At 50.2% G+C, this 15,716-nt stretch overlaps 1 protein-coding gene across 1 annotated transcript in view; it reads left to right on the forward strand.

The window, feature by feature from the left end:
* The window catches only part of MDGA2 (MAM domain containing glycosylphosphatidylinositol anchor 2), a 160,082-nt gene that overhangs the window by 335 nt on the left and 144,031 nt on the right, over nt 1-15,716 (forward strand). Inside the window, exons 2-3 of the mRNA XM_026051505.1 lie at nt 5,700-5,742; nt 6,365-6,504. Of these exons, the coding sequence (XP_025907290.1) occupies nt 5,700-5,742; nt 6,365-6,504 (183 nt within the window). The remainder of the gene's footprint in view (nt 1-5,699; nt 5,743-6,364; nt 6,505-15,716) is intronic.

A 15,716-nucleotide genomic window follows, 5' to 3' on the forward strand; every position in this document is an offset into this window, starting at 1 on the left:
AGGCCACATCTGGAGTACTGCGTCCAGTTCTGGGCTCCCCAGTACAAGAGGGATGTGGAGCTGCTGGAGAGAGTCCAGCGCAGGGCTACCAGGATGATCAGGGGCCTGGAACATCTGCCCTRTGAGCAAAGGCWGAGRSAGCTGGGYCTGTTCAGCCTGGAGAAGAGGAGGCTGAGGGGGSACCTGATCAGCGTGTATAAATACCTCAAGGGAGGCAGTGAGGAGGAGGGGGGCGGCCTCTTTTCAGTGGTGGCCAGTGACAGGACTAGAGGAAATGGCTTCAAACTGAAGCATCGGAAGTTCCACAGGAACTTAAGGAAGCATTTCTTCACTGTGAGGGTGACAAAGCACTGGAACAGGCTGCCCAGAGAGGCTGTGGAGTCTCCTTCTTTGGAGATCTTTAAAACCCGCTTGGATGCAGCCCTGTGCCACGTGCTCTAGGTGACCCTGCGTGAGCAGGGGGGTTGGACTCGATGACCTCTGAGGTCCCTTCCAACCTTCGGCATTCTATGATTCTATGGTGGAAGTTGTGACCATCCAGGCAGAGCGAGCAGAGGTGGGACCAAAACAGTCACCATTCCTTTGGTCCCTCTATGGAGAGAGTAGTTTTATCTATGAATTTTATTGCTAAACAGGGAGACAAACACTTGGGAAGAATAAGTAGAGAGTTACTGAGTACTTAACAACTTGGATTCTAGTTAGTTCTGTTTAGCCTTTTTTGGGAGAGGTTTCCCTCCCTATGTTTTCTATAAAACTCTGGTTAAAAGAGSTTTTTGCAAGGAATATTCTTTATTTGTACTTCTTGGGATTCACTGGAAACCAACATGGTGCCAGTTGGCCAACTTGGAAGGAGCTGCCTTGGGGCTTCTAGGACACAGTTCCACTTGCATAAGCAGGAATTTTGCTGAAAAAAAAAAAATTAAAACCCCAAGAAAATTATAGTGAGAAACTTAAATTGTGAACAGTGTTGTAGCTCATGTTCTTAATTATTTCTCTTAATCTGAGCAATGATAAAATCCCCATGATTTGTGGCACTTGCAGGTTTACTTAAAATGTAATTAAAAAATGATATATGTGAAGTAGGGGACTCGTAATGATACTGTTAGAAAAGGTAGTGTGCGCTTATTGTGAATAAAATACYGCTGTGACTGCAGGAAAATGTTTACCCCCATCCTGCAGCCACATCCAYGTGGACAGAACTGTCAAACCCACAGGAGACCTGGGGGGTGCCTTAAATCAGTCTCTGCTTGGTTGGTATTTAACAGACTGTTGTTTTATTTCCCTAGGTTGAGTGTTCATTAACCCCATGCCCTTAATGGGGCTCATGGGGATGTAGGTTAGTGGATGTAGATCCATGGCCTGGAGAAGTGGAAGTGCTTCCTCCACCTTTACCCCTCACCTGCGTCCTGCTGTGCCACAGACCTGGGACTTGGTGCCRTCCCAGGGCTGGTTCCTTTGGCTGCTGCTCCCGTGGGGTGTTTGCCCCGTTTCTCCTCGTGTTCCGCTGTCCCTGGGCTGCAGCAGCAGGGTTTGCAGCCCCACGGTTGCTTCTTGATCCCTCCGTCATGGAGAGATGCACGAGGAGCAGGGCAACCAGCGCGTGTGGCTTTCCTGTGGTTTCACACTGATGCTTTCCTCATAAAACCAATTACCACAAGTGAGGACCCYAATGAATTTCATGCAGATCTGCAGCATAATAAAGAGGAAATAATTTTTTTCTTTCTCTAAGAAGACTTAAAGGAAGCGCTGCTGTGTTTGTGGCACTGGAGTTGGGTCTCTGCCGTGCTCGTCTGCGTTCCTGGCCGTGCTCCCTGCAGCTGGCGTGCCCGGAGGCTCCATCGTCGCGGTGGCGAGGACGCTGCCCCGTGGCAGGGCCTCTCGCCAGGGCGGCCYGGGGTGTTTTACTGCTGGTGGCGGGACATCTGCCACCTCCCCTTCCTGGGGGAGGTTAAGTGACATGCAGGCCACCACATCCAGGTGACGTTTGGTCTGAAGGATCCATGTATTGGTGCAATGTATTTCCCCCTTCCTCTTGCCTTATGCACGTGCTGGCCTCTCATGCCCTGAGCAGGGCGCTGGTCCTGGCCTCACCTCAGCTTCCTCCTTGCCTTGCAGCTCTCATGGATAACTCTTTTTAATTTTATTTATTTCCCCTCCTTGCTTGGCTCGCCATTGCCAGCTTCCTGGCTCTCTTCTCGTGTTGCTGGGCCCCAAACTGTGTTTCCAGTGCTCCGAATCTGCGCTGATTGATGGCACGAGCAGAAAGCGGCGCTGAGCTAATTAAATCCCGCTCCGCTTCCYGACGCGCTGTCACAGGCTGACCCAGTTCTGACACGACAGGGCTCATGAGCGGAGCGTCTACTGAGTGAGGGGAAATATGGTGCTGTTTCGAGGAACAGACAGGGTTTCATCTCCCCCTGCCTCTTACAACTCATTACCCCGCTGTTTATTGCCCCTCCTGCCAGGCAAGCATCAAAAACTTAYGGTCTGTGACATATGGTATGTGTGTGTGTTGGTATCCATAGGTATGCTCCAGGTYGTGTGGGGGAGAGGCGATGGGGGGAAAAAAGCCATGGTCATCCTTCGGACATAAACACGGGCTAGCTGGGATCCTCCTCTGCCTAAAGATCTCCTTCCAGTTGAACGTGTTCGCACAGCGGCGCGGTTCCTCTTGCACGGCAGGCAGCTCCGCACTGCGCTCCTGCATCTGCGGCTGCCGGGGAGGCTCTTCTGGGCCGGAGACATTGGAGGGCGACCTCTTATACGGGTCTCTGGGTTGCTTTGCTTGCATCCTTGTCTGGGATCAATCAGTAGCCCTCAATCAATAACCCTGGTGGACTGTGGCAGTGTCCCGGAGGTGGCCTGCAGCCAAGGGCTCCTCCACGACGGTCCCTCCAAGGTTCTTCCCATTACTGAAGAWGYCACTARCCWTTCCACCTGCTTTTCTAACTTGCARTGTCACAGTCATAGACCCATAAGGAAGTCTTATGCCTTAAACTTGTGAGATTGGCTTGAAAAATCCTGAGATTGATAACGAATGAAAACTCCTTGGATTGTTTATCTTTTTGGAGCAATTAAGAGATGATGTAAGCGTATTCACCAGCTTTCKTTAGCTGTGTATAAAAGGCTCTTTTTCCAATTAGAATGGAGAYTATATACATAATTTTTAAGATTTCAGCAGATTCTGTAATTGAATAAAGCGGGGAAACATGCTTGATATATTGTGAGTTTTGTGATTTAAGCAGCGAGAGTTGCCAACAGGTAAATGGGAGCAGCTGAAGCTCTCCAGTGGCACAAGCCCTTCCTGCAGCACAGCTCCACGTGTGTYCTGTGAGTCCCCATGTGTCACCGCTGGCCACTGCTCTCACATTTTGTTTGCTTTCTCTGGGTGACCAGCTTGGCTTCAAAAGCTCAGAGGCTTCCTCTGGTTTAAGAAATTCGTATTTTATCCCTGTGTTGCTCCAGAACCCAAGCTTTACTTGGTGCCTTTCCCATGGAAGTTGACTGTGCTCCAATGGTTTGTCCTGCGTCTTCCCATTAGATCCCTGCAAACATCACTACTTTGGCATTGCTAATTCTGCTTCTACAGGAATCTTTGGCAGTTTTTAATCCTAGATTTCTACTCTCTAGGCAACTTTTTGCAAGCTGAAACCAAGTTGCTTAGGGAGGGATGARGGTGTGTAACAGGAAATTGAAACGRCTGGAAAAGAGCAGCCAGCAGAGATGTAGGTAACATCAGCAGATAGCGAGCGACGAGAAAGGTCAGGCTGGCACCRTCTTTCATGTGAAAGAAGAAATCTCCTGGCGCCACGCGGGTTCCTTGGAGCAAAAGCAAGGAGTTTTCTGGCTGTTATGGCTTTTCCTTCCGACCTCACCCTTGGCTTTTCCACCCTGTGTGTATGTTCTGCCAGGGATAGAAGCATGATGGATCCTTTCATGCAATATTTACCGTGTATAATCACAAGACAAATTCTTCTAAAATGCCACAAACAAAATAAATGCCAAGGATGTATTACTTTAATGTCTTGTCTGATATTTAATCCTTGGAGGAGCATCTCAGAAGTAGCTGTAATGAATATTCCTGCTGTAGAGAAGGAGGTGACATTTTGTAATTATGCAATATCTTCTGAACCATAAGACATTAAAACTTAAAGAAGGAAGAATGTTTCTGATTTTTTTCTTTCCCTTTGTTTCTCCTAAAGCAGTGTGTACTTTGGTCCCAATAATGCACAGGGGGATATTTTTTCTTCCGTATATTGCCTTTCCAAACYTTAATGGCTATGGAAAAGTGGTACAGACACTGAAATGAAGGACACTTCAAATGTAATTTGAAGTAATATGAATATAATATGAATGAAAATGTAATATTAATGCAATATAAATTTAAAAGGCAGCAGGATGTTGGCATAATGTTGCTGACTCTTCTTATTTTATCACAAGTTCGTGGTCTAGGCTGAACCCTGTCTTTCCTTTCTGCTCCGAGGCTCCACTTGGGTGTTCTGGTGTTCAGGTATCTGCTTTGCAGGAGAGGAGCAGAGCTGCAGGTGGGACCAGGGCATCCCAAGCCCTTGGCATCTGGAGGAGGAAATAGAGCTCCTTCTCAGCTTAGAAATGGTGGTATTGGGTTCATTCTGGTGCTTAGTTAGATGTGTGCTTAGGTGCAYGTTATTGTGTGCAGGTCTGGSCTCCCAGTACAAGAGGGACGTGGAGCTTCTAGAGAGGGTCCAGCAGAGAGCAACAGATGGTGAAGGGACTGGAGCAGCTCTTGTGTGAGGAGAGACTGAGTGAGTTGCTTCTGTTTATCCTGGAGAAGAGAAGGGTGAGAGGGATCTGATCAACATGGACAAACACCTGAGGGGAGGATGGAAGGAGGAAGGGGCCAAACTCTKCTGGGTGGTGGCCAGTGCCAGGACAAGGGGCAGTGGGGACAAGGTGAAGCCCAGGCAGCTCCGTGTGGCCGTGGGGAAGAGCTTGTTTGGTGTGAGGGTGCCCGAGCCCTGGCCCAGGCTGCCCAGGGAGGCTGCGGAGGCTCCTGCTCTGCAGATCTTCCCAAGGCGCCKGGATGYGCCCGGGTGCCCCGTGCTCTGGGTGTCCMTGCKGGAGCAGGGGCTGCGCTGGATGATCCCTAGGGGTCCCTTCCAACGTCAGCCATTCTGGGGTTCTGTGTTTATTGACGTYGCTTGAGGAGAGGCTCATGTTCCCAGAGATATGTCCCTCTTGGATCTCGGTGGCACATGTAGGAAGTGTGGTGGGCCTGACCAATCTGCAGCAAAATWGAAACTACTGCAGAGACTTTTAATTTGCAGTTGGGGGTGTGGAGAATGTGTCTTAGTTCAGCCCTGCTCAGCTCCAGTTGTCCCCTCTGAGCCTTTGTTGCTTCTTGTCACTATCTTCCAAGCAGGTAGATAGACCTGGAAGGCCCCAGAGATGCAGGGCCCATCCACTGCCTGGAGCTGCTGTGCTTGAGCCTGGGTGCACTGTCTAGGCCATGTTCCTCTAAGCTCCACAACAGCTTACCCAAGGCTGGGCACTTTGGGAATGATCTGAGTGCAGAGGACTGGGATGGATGGGGCAGGGCGAGGTAGCTGCCAATACCAGGCTTGGTCATTCCAGCTGAAATATGTAATCTCTCCCTGACAGTTTGGCTGATTTGACACTGTYCTGCTCGGAGTCCTCTGCTTGCGCCTCCCTTTCTTCAGAGGCAGGGTCAGAAGCTTGGATTACTGGTTGTCTTGTCCGAAGGTGGTGTGTGCTGTGGTTCACTCTGTGATGGGATGTGGGTTTGGAAGCAGGGATGCAGCTGGGTGGTTGGAGCCYGGGACACGAGTGCAAGCCATGGCTGTAGTGTTCTGAGCCCTGCACCTTCCTGTCGGCGAGGCTGCACATGCAGGAAAACCAAAGCTCCTGAGTTACGCTGAAACTGCAGCTCTGAGCCCCGGTCTTCTTCCCTGGATTTACAATATTAGTATCTGCTTTAAAAGAAGGTAGCACCTGCCCCACTGTTTCTGCTGCTTAGTTTTGTTGGTGTGATTAAGGCATCTCATTTGTATAATGAGTGCGATAACATGCTTAGAAAGACATATAATAAAAAGAACAATAAGTGAAAGTTCATGTGGATATTAAAAACAGCGGCAGTGTGAGTCAGCCGGCGAGGCACCGTGCCGGGCAGGGCTGGGGCTGATGAGCAAGGTGCCAAACCCTCTGGGAATGGCGTGCACCGGCTGCGAGCGGCCTCGCCTCGCGCTGCCGGCCGGGCTGGCGGCTCCGCTGGCGCGTGGCTCCTGCGGGATGGAGGAAGATGGGGTGTGGGAGCAGGGGGTGCCGCAGGGCGGCCGTGGCGCTCACCGTGTGCGTGTCTCCGCAGCCCCCCCCACGGTGCGCATCGTGCACGCGGGCCTGGCGTGCAACATCGAGGAGGAGCGCTACTCGGAGCGCGTCTACACCATCCGCGAGGGCGAGACGCTGGAGCTCACCTGCCTCGTCACCGGCCACCCGCGCCCACAGGTGAGCCCCGCCGAGCCGCCCCGCGGTGCCGCCGCGCCGCCCGGCCTGCCCCCCGGAACCCACGGCCTCCCCGCGGCCTGGGCCAGGGCAGTGCTGCGGCCTCCATCCCTTCTCCTTTCTTCTGTGTTTGTGTCACGTTCTTTGCCCTGTTGCCTGTTCTGATGTTGCCACCTCTCCTTCTGCTCCCTTTGACCCTCCTCTGCTGGGGACAAGCTGGGCAGTGAGAGACGGGGCCCTATYAGTGTTTATTGCCTATAACCAAGTGTTATGGTTCCCGTATCCATATAAGATTTTCAATACTAGAATACATTGCAAGGGCTTTTTTATTATTATTTTGCAAGATACTGATTTCAACACCTCTCTTGTCCTCACATGAGCTGAGCTTGCTGGGCTCTGGGGACCACACAGCTGAGGCAGGAGCTGGAGGAAAGGAACCGAGCGGGATCTCAGACCTAAAAGCTCTCAATGTGCCAGAAAAGGTCCCGCCGCTCTCTGCCCTCCATCCTGTAGCCGATTGAGTGGGAGCTGTGACCTGTGTTGGTTCCCTCGCGGACGCAGCTCACTCTGCCCCCTCCTTGGGAGGGAGCACCTCCCTCTTTGAGGACATCTCACTGCTTTTCAGGGGATTTCTTATGGCACAAGATGCTGTTACAGGGAAGGAAGGTGGGAGCTGCTCCAAATCTGTGCCCCTCAGTGCCTGTTACTTTGTGGAGTGTTCCCTGTTACCCAAACTTTTACAATCCAGCTAAGAGAGGCACTTTCTCAAGCAGCAGCAAAGCTGGTGGTGCTGCAGGATCAGAACAAGCTGCTCAACTGAAATATTTTAGCAAGAGAGTGACCAGAGATGCCTCTATATATATATATATATATATATTTATATATATATAAAAATCTCTATTTTCTCATCTGTGATTCAGGATGGAAAATTGATTTCTCTTTATTTTGCCTGCTTATAGATTTCTCTTTGCCATCTCACACCTCGGYCTGTGCTCTCAGCCTTGTGTTGTCACTTTCTGAAACCTGCAGATTTTTGTGTGGATTAACCACTGACGAGCRAGTGTGACAGTTTTGGTGGTCTCAAGGGCAATTCTGCAGCAAAATACGAGAGCTTGGCCTTGTTAGCCAAGGCAATGTTAGCCTTTTTATCACCTTCCTGTTAAATTTCCATCCTGTCTTAGCATTCCTGCAAGTGTTAAGAAAAAGAAAAATCCTGGGGCACTGGCACCTCTTGCAATGCCAGGTTTAAGCTTTGGCAGATGGTTCCCTGCCCAATATCAGCTGTCATCTTCTCAAACAAGACAGCAGTGAATCTCKCCTCCTCTGCACTGCCATTGTCTGGGCAAAAGCATGGGCTGAGTTTAGGTAGGAGCTGGGTTTGCTCCTGTGCCTGCCCTTAGCTGCCAAAAACTGCTCTGGGGCATTCAAGCACAGGTAGGGCAAGATGCARGGGTTTAGTAGGCACAGGGGTGATGGGTTTATGGTTGGACTCCATGATCYTAAAGGTCTTTTCCCACCATAAGGATTCTGTAAAGCACTCCAGGAATTTAGAGCAGTGTGRTTTAGGTTGCAGCCATGCAGGCATTAAGCAAACTCCATCGACCTTTCCCATTTCACCTGCATTTAGATATTCCTGGAGTCAGGCAGGCAGGCCTCTATATYTGCTTGCTGAGTTCCAGGTCCCCAGTGTGAGTCTGCTGCCGTATTTTGGGCAGTGCTGCCCAAGAGCAGCTCCAGGCAAGGGAAGATGCCCTTTCTTGCCCATGCTGTTAATGTATAGCGCAGCCTGGGCCYGATTCCTTAGGGTGAGGTCTACAGAGGGTCTCTGTCGCTTCCAAGAGATAATGCGCGGCTTACAGGGATGCTGGGACATCTATTTTTAAGCCTTCCTTTTTCATCTGAGCAGAATTTATATATGCAACTTGACAATATATCGTGGCTTGATTCTTGTGTTCAGACAGCCTGCAGTATCGGACGAGGCTGAGGGGAAGTATCTGGCACGATAGTCACTATTCTCYTTACAGTAAATGTATTTTTTTCCTGAAAAAAAGCTTTCCATCTGCTTTTTATTGGCAATTGTTAGCATTATTAGCAGTTTTAGTCTTTTTTTTACACAGAAGGTTATGCTGTTTTGTTTGCAAGCTTTGTAAATATTTTCAAAATGATAATTTATTTTTATGTTATCAGATCTTGGAAGTGAGCTGCTAAAATAAGCCCCTGAGTATCTATTTTAAGAATGTGATTCACCTTGTGTTTTCCCAGGTTTCTTTGAGACATTACATGCCAGGCATAGAAGCTGATTTTGTTTAAAACTTGCAATTAAGCAATTCTGCTTTAGGCATCTATGAAGTGCCCCATCAGTTTTCCCTATGTACCTCAAGTAAGGAGTGGAAAAATGTAATATATAAAACTTCAGCTCTTTTTGTGCTTGAAACMCAAGTCTGTCCTGGCTCTAGGTGACCTCTTGCAGGTTCTTTGCTACATTTGGGTTTCTAGAAGGTGGTTTAAAGAAAGCAACCTCGGGCAGTAAAAGCAGCCAGCTTTCCTTAGCACCTTGCACTTAATTATACCCTCCTCTTTCTTAATGCTGTCTAAGGAAGCAAAAACATTCCTAGTTGTGGTTATACATTTATACCCCAGGTATCATTAGGTGACATTTAACACTTTTTTCCTGTTTTTGCATGTTCTCTGTTAATTAAGACTTAATGCAATTATGATGTAGTGAGTCTGAGAACATTRCTAAAAATGTGAATTCATGTAAAATAATCAATTTCAAATTGGGAAGTGGAGCATAAGGCTCCTGTTGCAGCTCCCCAGCAGAGGACGCAGTTTTGGAGCTCACCTGGTACCCTTAGGGATGGTTTTATTGTGAGCAATCATTTTGTAAKGTAAGTGCTGTTACACTAAGCAGGATGGAGCAGGCGGGATGCAAAAGGGCCTTATGGAGAGTTTGCTGGGAAGTCTGCTTACTGAATGACTTGCTTCCTCATTTGCTATGTTGATTGACGATCAGAAACGGGGCGGGGAAACGCACAAATTAAGCACTTGTTAGTTCCGTGCAGGGCTGGCATTTGCCCACCATGGCAATAGTAGCCGTGCTCGAGTCCCAGGGCACTAGTGACTGGCAGGTGATACTGGGTGTGCAGAGAACTGGGGGAAGAGGAAGCGCTGAAGGAAGCAGGTAAGTGTTCCCATGCCTTGGTCAGTTTGTCCTAGGATGCTCCTTAAAGCTGAAATCTTCAGAAGAGGATGAAAGAGAGAACTAGGGAATTAAAAGAATGAAGTGAGAAGAGCACTCTGCAGAAGTGCCGAGGTAGGGGTGTTGTGGTGGGAGCTGCTGAAAGGGGCTCATGGCGCTCGGGACCTGCCGACGGGCTGCTTGGCTCTTGCTCCCGGGGAGCTGCGCGGGGCATCGCTGCTGCTGTGGCGCCTGGCCCTGCCAACAGCGAAGGGCTCGGGCTGCAGCAGAGCCCCCGCCAGAGCAGGAGCACGGCACTGGGCTCATGCTGAGCAGCTGAGAGAATTTTGGAYGCCGATATCCTTAGTGCATTTATACTAAGGATAAATAGTATACACGCTTAATGCGGAGCAGGCTTGGAGTGGGACTTGCCTGCTGGGTTTCTCTGCTCGGGGTGAATGACAGCYAGTCTGCACTCCTAAAATAGGAGGATACTTGGAATGTAAGGCTAGTAATGGTTGGATTTGACTGCATCCTTTGAGTGAAACTTTGAAAGTATCTTGCTTGAAACCTCCAGTTTTGGGGACACCGTTTAAGATTAGCTGCAAGTGCTAGAGCAGGAAATTCTCTGTCCCTTGTTTGCTGTCTGAGCTTGGTAATTGAGCACCTAAATAACCAGAGGTTTGGAGCTGCAGTTAATTACACCTGCACAATTAAAGATTCTCTAAAAACATGCACTTTGCTTAACAAAGATTTTTTTTCTGTCTTGTTGGGGCTAATTAGCTGCATTAGCTTGTATTTCACATGCTGAGCTCATAGGAGGTCCTGCAACTACCGAAAGGCAGATTAAAAGCAAAGAAGCTAATGGATAGTGGAGCAAATCTCCCGTTAACTCTGTTGCTCTGGGCCCTGTTGAGGTCTCAGCCAGATGGTAGGCAGGTATAGGCTAGGTCTAGGCTTGGGCTGGAGAAGAAGAGATTCTCCTCAGATGCCAACACTGCAGGATGCATCTGCTTAAGGCAGCTCTGCTTAGGAGAGGTTCAGAAGGACCCAGCTGAGCCCTCTGCTGTGTCTTGTTTGAGACTTGTCCAGGCCTTGCCTTTCTGCCAGCCCAGGGAAGCACATGGTGACTGTGAGACTTGTCTATGCACTACCCGAGTGAACCCCTGGCCCTCGAGACAAGATGCCCTCGAGCCAGAGCTGGGCCTTGGCATGTCCCCCAGGCTGCCCCGGCYGCTCTGCCACCCCAGCACTGACCACCTCCCTGGTCCGTGTGGTGGCATGGGCTSATTCTGTGCAGGGAGGAGGACCTTGATGATGCTCATCCAGCCCCTGATGTGGGCTGTGGTTGGCAACATACTGGCCAACCACTATCCCTCTCCCAAAATTGGGAGTTGGCCTTGGATGTAACGAGAGAGGAAGAGGTAGCTTGTGCAGGAGGTTGTAGATGCCTTCTCCTGGGTAAGGTGGCTCCTGGATATCCAGGTTCTGTTCCCAGGACACATTTACCTGTCCGAACGCCTCTGAGGGAGGGCTTGCTACCTTGGAAATGCTAAAGAGGATGAGCTGCTGTAATGCCCCTCACAGAACCCTGGAATGGCTGAGGTTGGAAGGGACCCCTATGGATCCCCCAGCGCAGCCCCTGCTCCCGCAGGGACACCCAGAGCACGGGGCACCCAGGGGCATCCAGGAGCCTTGGGAAGATCTGCAGAGCAGGAGCCTCCGCAGCCTCCCCGGGCAGCCTGGGCCAGGGCTCGGGCACCCTCCCACCAAACAAGTTCTTCCTCACGGCCACACGGAGCTGCCTGGGCTTCACCTTGTCCCCACTGCCCCTTGTCCTGGCACTGGCCACCACCCAGAAGAGCTTGGCCCCTTCTTCCCCRCACTCACCCTTTGGGTGTTTATACATATTGATCAGATCCCCTTCTACTCGGGGAGAAGGAAACATGGTGGGGCCTGCAGGGGTGGCCTGGCTGGACCGCCGCCTTGTCATCTCGGAGCTCCTCATGGCAGCCCTGCTGTCTGAGGCTGCTGTTGGCAGACATACGTTGTGAGCAGCAGTCTGAGGAAGAAGGAGCTTTTCCCCCTTCCTGAGAGCGCTCCTGTGCGTGGTACCAGAGCACACGCTTGTGCCTTGTAGTCCTTCTAGGCGTTGCTTTTACCTGCTCGATCARTTGATGCAGTTTGTAACAAAACTGATGGTTTGAACATGCTTCTCTCTGTGATCTCCTGCGAGTCATGTTGAAACAACACAGCTCTATGGGGGCCTCTCTTTTGAAAGATCCATCTCCAGCTTTATTCCTGCTCTTTTCCCACCCTGCTTCTTGCCACAGAAGTTCTCTGTGCAGGTGGAAATAAAGAATCTCAGGTATTCAAAGCAGCCGTTCGTACTTTCAAGCTGAAAGCAGTTTGGAAACTTCCTTTAGAAGTGCTGGGGCTGTAACCGGGCAAGGATACAGCAGTTCCTGCCGGGGCGAGGAGCCGTGAGCGCGCGCTGGCGGCGCGGCCGGCCTCCACAACGCGGCCTGACGGGGAGCTCTGGGGCTTTCTGCTCCCTTACGAAGCCTTTGGTTTGTTCCTCTATTCATGATTTGCAGCATTCTTATAAACAGYGCTCATTACTTGAGCTATTAATGCTCCATTAGTTGCCATAGAAACTAATTCTTCTTGATTAAGTTTTTAGAATGTCAGTCCTSGTGCTCAGGTGAGGCGGTGGGTGGSCAATGCAGTTGCAGAAGACTCTTCCTCTTGTTAGCGTTTTTCATAAACTGTGACTTGGAGGGGTTTGCTGGGAGACTTTCCCTGTTGCTGAGGGCTACATCCTTGCCCGGTGGCCCTGCCGCGTGCTGTGGAGGCATCTGGTAGAGCAGGGAATGAGCACAGGTGACAGGAATGAGCCTTCCCGTTGCAAATGCAGCACCCAAATTCTCCATGGTGGTGACATCCTTCATTAAAGGAGCTGCTGTGCCACTGGTGTGTGTGATTAATGGCTGTATATTGCCCTGAAGATTTGGTTCTGCTGCTCACAAGGCACCTTGGGGCAGCAGTATAAGAGGGATGTGGAGCTTCCTGAGAAGGTCCAGCGGAGGGCAACCAAGATGATCAAGGGAGTGGAGCATCTCTCGTATGAGGAAAGACTGAGCTGGGCCTCTCTTCTCTGGAGAAGAGAAGGTTGAGAGGGGATCTGATCAATGGGTACAAATACCTGAAGGGGGAATGTAGGGAGGAAGGGGCCAAACTCTTCTGGGTGGTGGCCAGTGCCAGGACAAGGGGCAGTGGGGACAAGGTGAAGCCCAGGCAGCTCCGTGTGGCCGTGAGGAAGAACTTGTTTGGTGTGAGGGTGCCCAGCCCTGGCCCAGGCTGCCCAGGGAGGCTGCGGAGGCTCCTGCTCTGCAGATCTTCCCAAGGYGCCTGGATGCCCCTCTGGACATGCAGAAAGRGGTGAAGTTTTCAAACTGGGAAGAAAGCAGAGAGGAATGGATACTTTAYYCCACCCACTTGCTATTGGGGCAAAGCCCTGGAGCTGAAGGAGCTATATAATAGTCATCCAAGCCAATATTTCTCCCTGATTTGCAGTTAAAAACAGTAAGAATCTATGAAGGAGCTTGGGCAATTCTTTGTGGAGCATAAACAAAGTAACAGAAAAAGACCAAGTTCTAACTTTGCATGCACTGCTCTCAGCGTCATTCTTTCTGTGTCTCTTCCTTGCATGCTTGGTGTGTCTTGGGTGCTGCTTGGAGACCTGCAGGATGGGCCCGAGGGAGCCTTCCCGGCCTCCTGCCTTCACTGTGGAAGCAGCAGCAGGGAAGGAGATGCCAGGAAGGACGAGCGTGTCAGCCCCTCGCTGGCTTTCCAGCGCTCGCCCTCGCTGTGCGTACCCTGACTCGCGTGCCTGGCTTTTTTTCCCCGTGTTTAATGCTGATTTCCCCTGTCAGGCGGCTGCTGGGAGGCGGTGGGGACCCGCGAGCGGCTGATGTGCGGTGTCGCACTGGCTGCGAGCTCAGGTGCGGTGCTTTGGGAAGAAAACAAGGAATAACCTCTCCATAGCGTCAATGCAGCATGTAAATCTTAATCACATAGGTCTTTTAGTGCTGAAGAATGGGAGAAAAACATGCATTTCATGGGCAAATGTGAGCTGTATTCAGCAAAGCATTCATGACGTTTTTTTTCCAGCATAAAATGCAGGCTAATTTAGTCATGAGTCGGGTTGAGTTTTGTCAGGTGTTCACTGAACATTTGTAGAGTCTTTCAGTGAACTGGGTAGTCACATGAAATCATCGTCAYTTTCTCCCAGCAAGTACAATTATTGTAATAATGATATGCAAAATGGAATAAGAAAACAGCTGTTTCCACGAGCACAATCCCCCTCCCCGCAAATCTCTCCTTTGGCCACATCAATAGTTAATAAGAATTCCTGTCAATTAAAACAAGATGTCCTCTCGGCTTTACCTWGGAGGAGCCTTTCATGTTCCCTTGCAGCTGATCAGAGAGAACATCATGTGATCTTCCAGGTTTTGTTTCCCCAAATGCTGCTTTTTATGTTCTAATGGATGGAGCACCAGCAAATGCAAATCCTTCCTTTGCAAATGCTAATAAGGTGAAGGGAGGGTTCTGTCCTGGAATGATAGAGGAGGCTGCGTTAATCACACAGCGTAATTAAGATRTTCCTTTAACCATGCTGCAGCTCCTGTATGTGTCGATGCAGTGACCTTATGTCTTGGCAAGACACTCGTTGGAGCTAGAGGAAGAGGAGCTTCACCCCTGCTTAGGGGTAGGTTGACTCAAAGCTAAATCCTTCCTACGTAGCCTCAGCTCTGRGAGGAAAAGCTTTCCTGAGGATGCCCCTGGGAGCCTGAAGGAAGAGGAGCCAGACAAACTGAAATGGSTAGAGGGAGGTTCAGAGGTGCTGCAACCATCCGTTTTGTGGAATATCACGATGATGAGGGCAGTAAGAAGTGAACCTTCCTAGAAAGCAGCTCATAAAAAGCACAAGCTACTGAAGAGGGCATTTCCTCAAAATAGGGCTTGGACCAGGAAGTCCTTACCTAGTAGCAACCCAATACTAAAACTTGCAGTCAAACTAATTCTGGCTAATGCCTATGAATGGGAAGAACCCTATGGAAAATGGCTCGGTGGAATTGTCTCTGTAATGCGGGAGCTATTCAGCGCTTTCCCCCTCGTGCCCTGCAGCGTGGAGCCCAGTGGGAGCAGTAGGGAGCAGGGGCTGGTGTCCTTGCTGTCCCCTGGTGCTCCGGCCCCGACCTTTCCCTGGCACCCGGGATGGGCCCCGTGGTCCCAGCCTGCAAAGCAGCAGCTCGACACCTCCCTCCTGTGCTGCACTGGGGCCTTTCGTCTCCATGCAGCCCGTGTCCTGCACCCTGCTTGGGACCACACTGTCTCCTCACCCTTGCTGTAGGCTCTTCTTGGGGCTAAGCCTTGTAATCTGAATATAGCTTATTCTTCTGTAGCTGTTTTTGCATCTAAAATGCAGCCTTTGCTGTGCTTGGTGTCAACGAGGAGAAGCTCGTTCACGTGCAGTTCTGCCSAGACTTTCTGAACTTCCTCATGGTGGACTGTTAATGCAGCTATTAGATGATGTCCTGGACAGGCTCTTCGTTTGGAGAAAACTGTGGCTTTTCTGTTTCCTTTTGTCTATGTATAAAGGTTTGCTAAATGTATGGCTGCTGGTTTTCAGCTCCCCGTGAATTTGCATACAGACCTGCGGGTCTGTTCATTTTTTTCTTTATTTTATTTGCTTCACCGCTAGTGGTTAGTAATTATTAAAAGAAAATGCAACCCAGCCTCTAGTGACACCRTTGTGCTATGGCACTTGTGCCGCATGCTGTGGGCATCGCACAGGCCCACCAAGTATTTTGTTAACATGCCCCAGGCAGAAGGGGGTTCTTAAGCTATTCAACCTCTCAKTTGCCAGCAGTTGGATTAAGACACRCTTTACAGCTCAAAAGAGGAAACTGAGGTCCTTGCTTGTTTTATTCTGAATAATCTGACCCATTGCATCTTGCTGATTCTTCTGATA

The sequence above is a fragment of the Nothoprocta perdicaria genome, unplaced genomic scaffold, assembly GCF_003342845.1.
Source record: "Nothoprocta perdicaria isolate Ctin4 unplaced genomic scaffold, notPer1 scaffold_76, whole genome shotgun sequence".
In the NCBI taxonomy this organism is placed as follows: domain Eukaryota; kingdom Metazoa; phylum Chordata; class Aves; order Tinamiformes; family Tinamidae; genus Nothoprocta; species Nothoprocta perdicaria.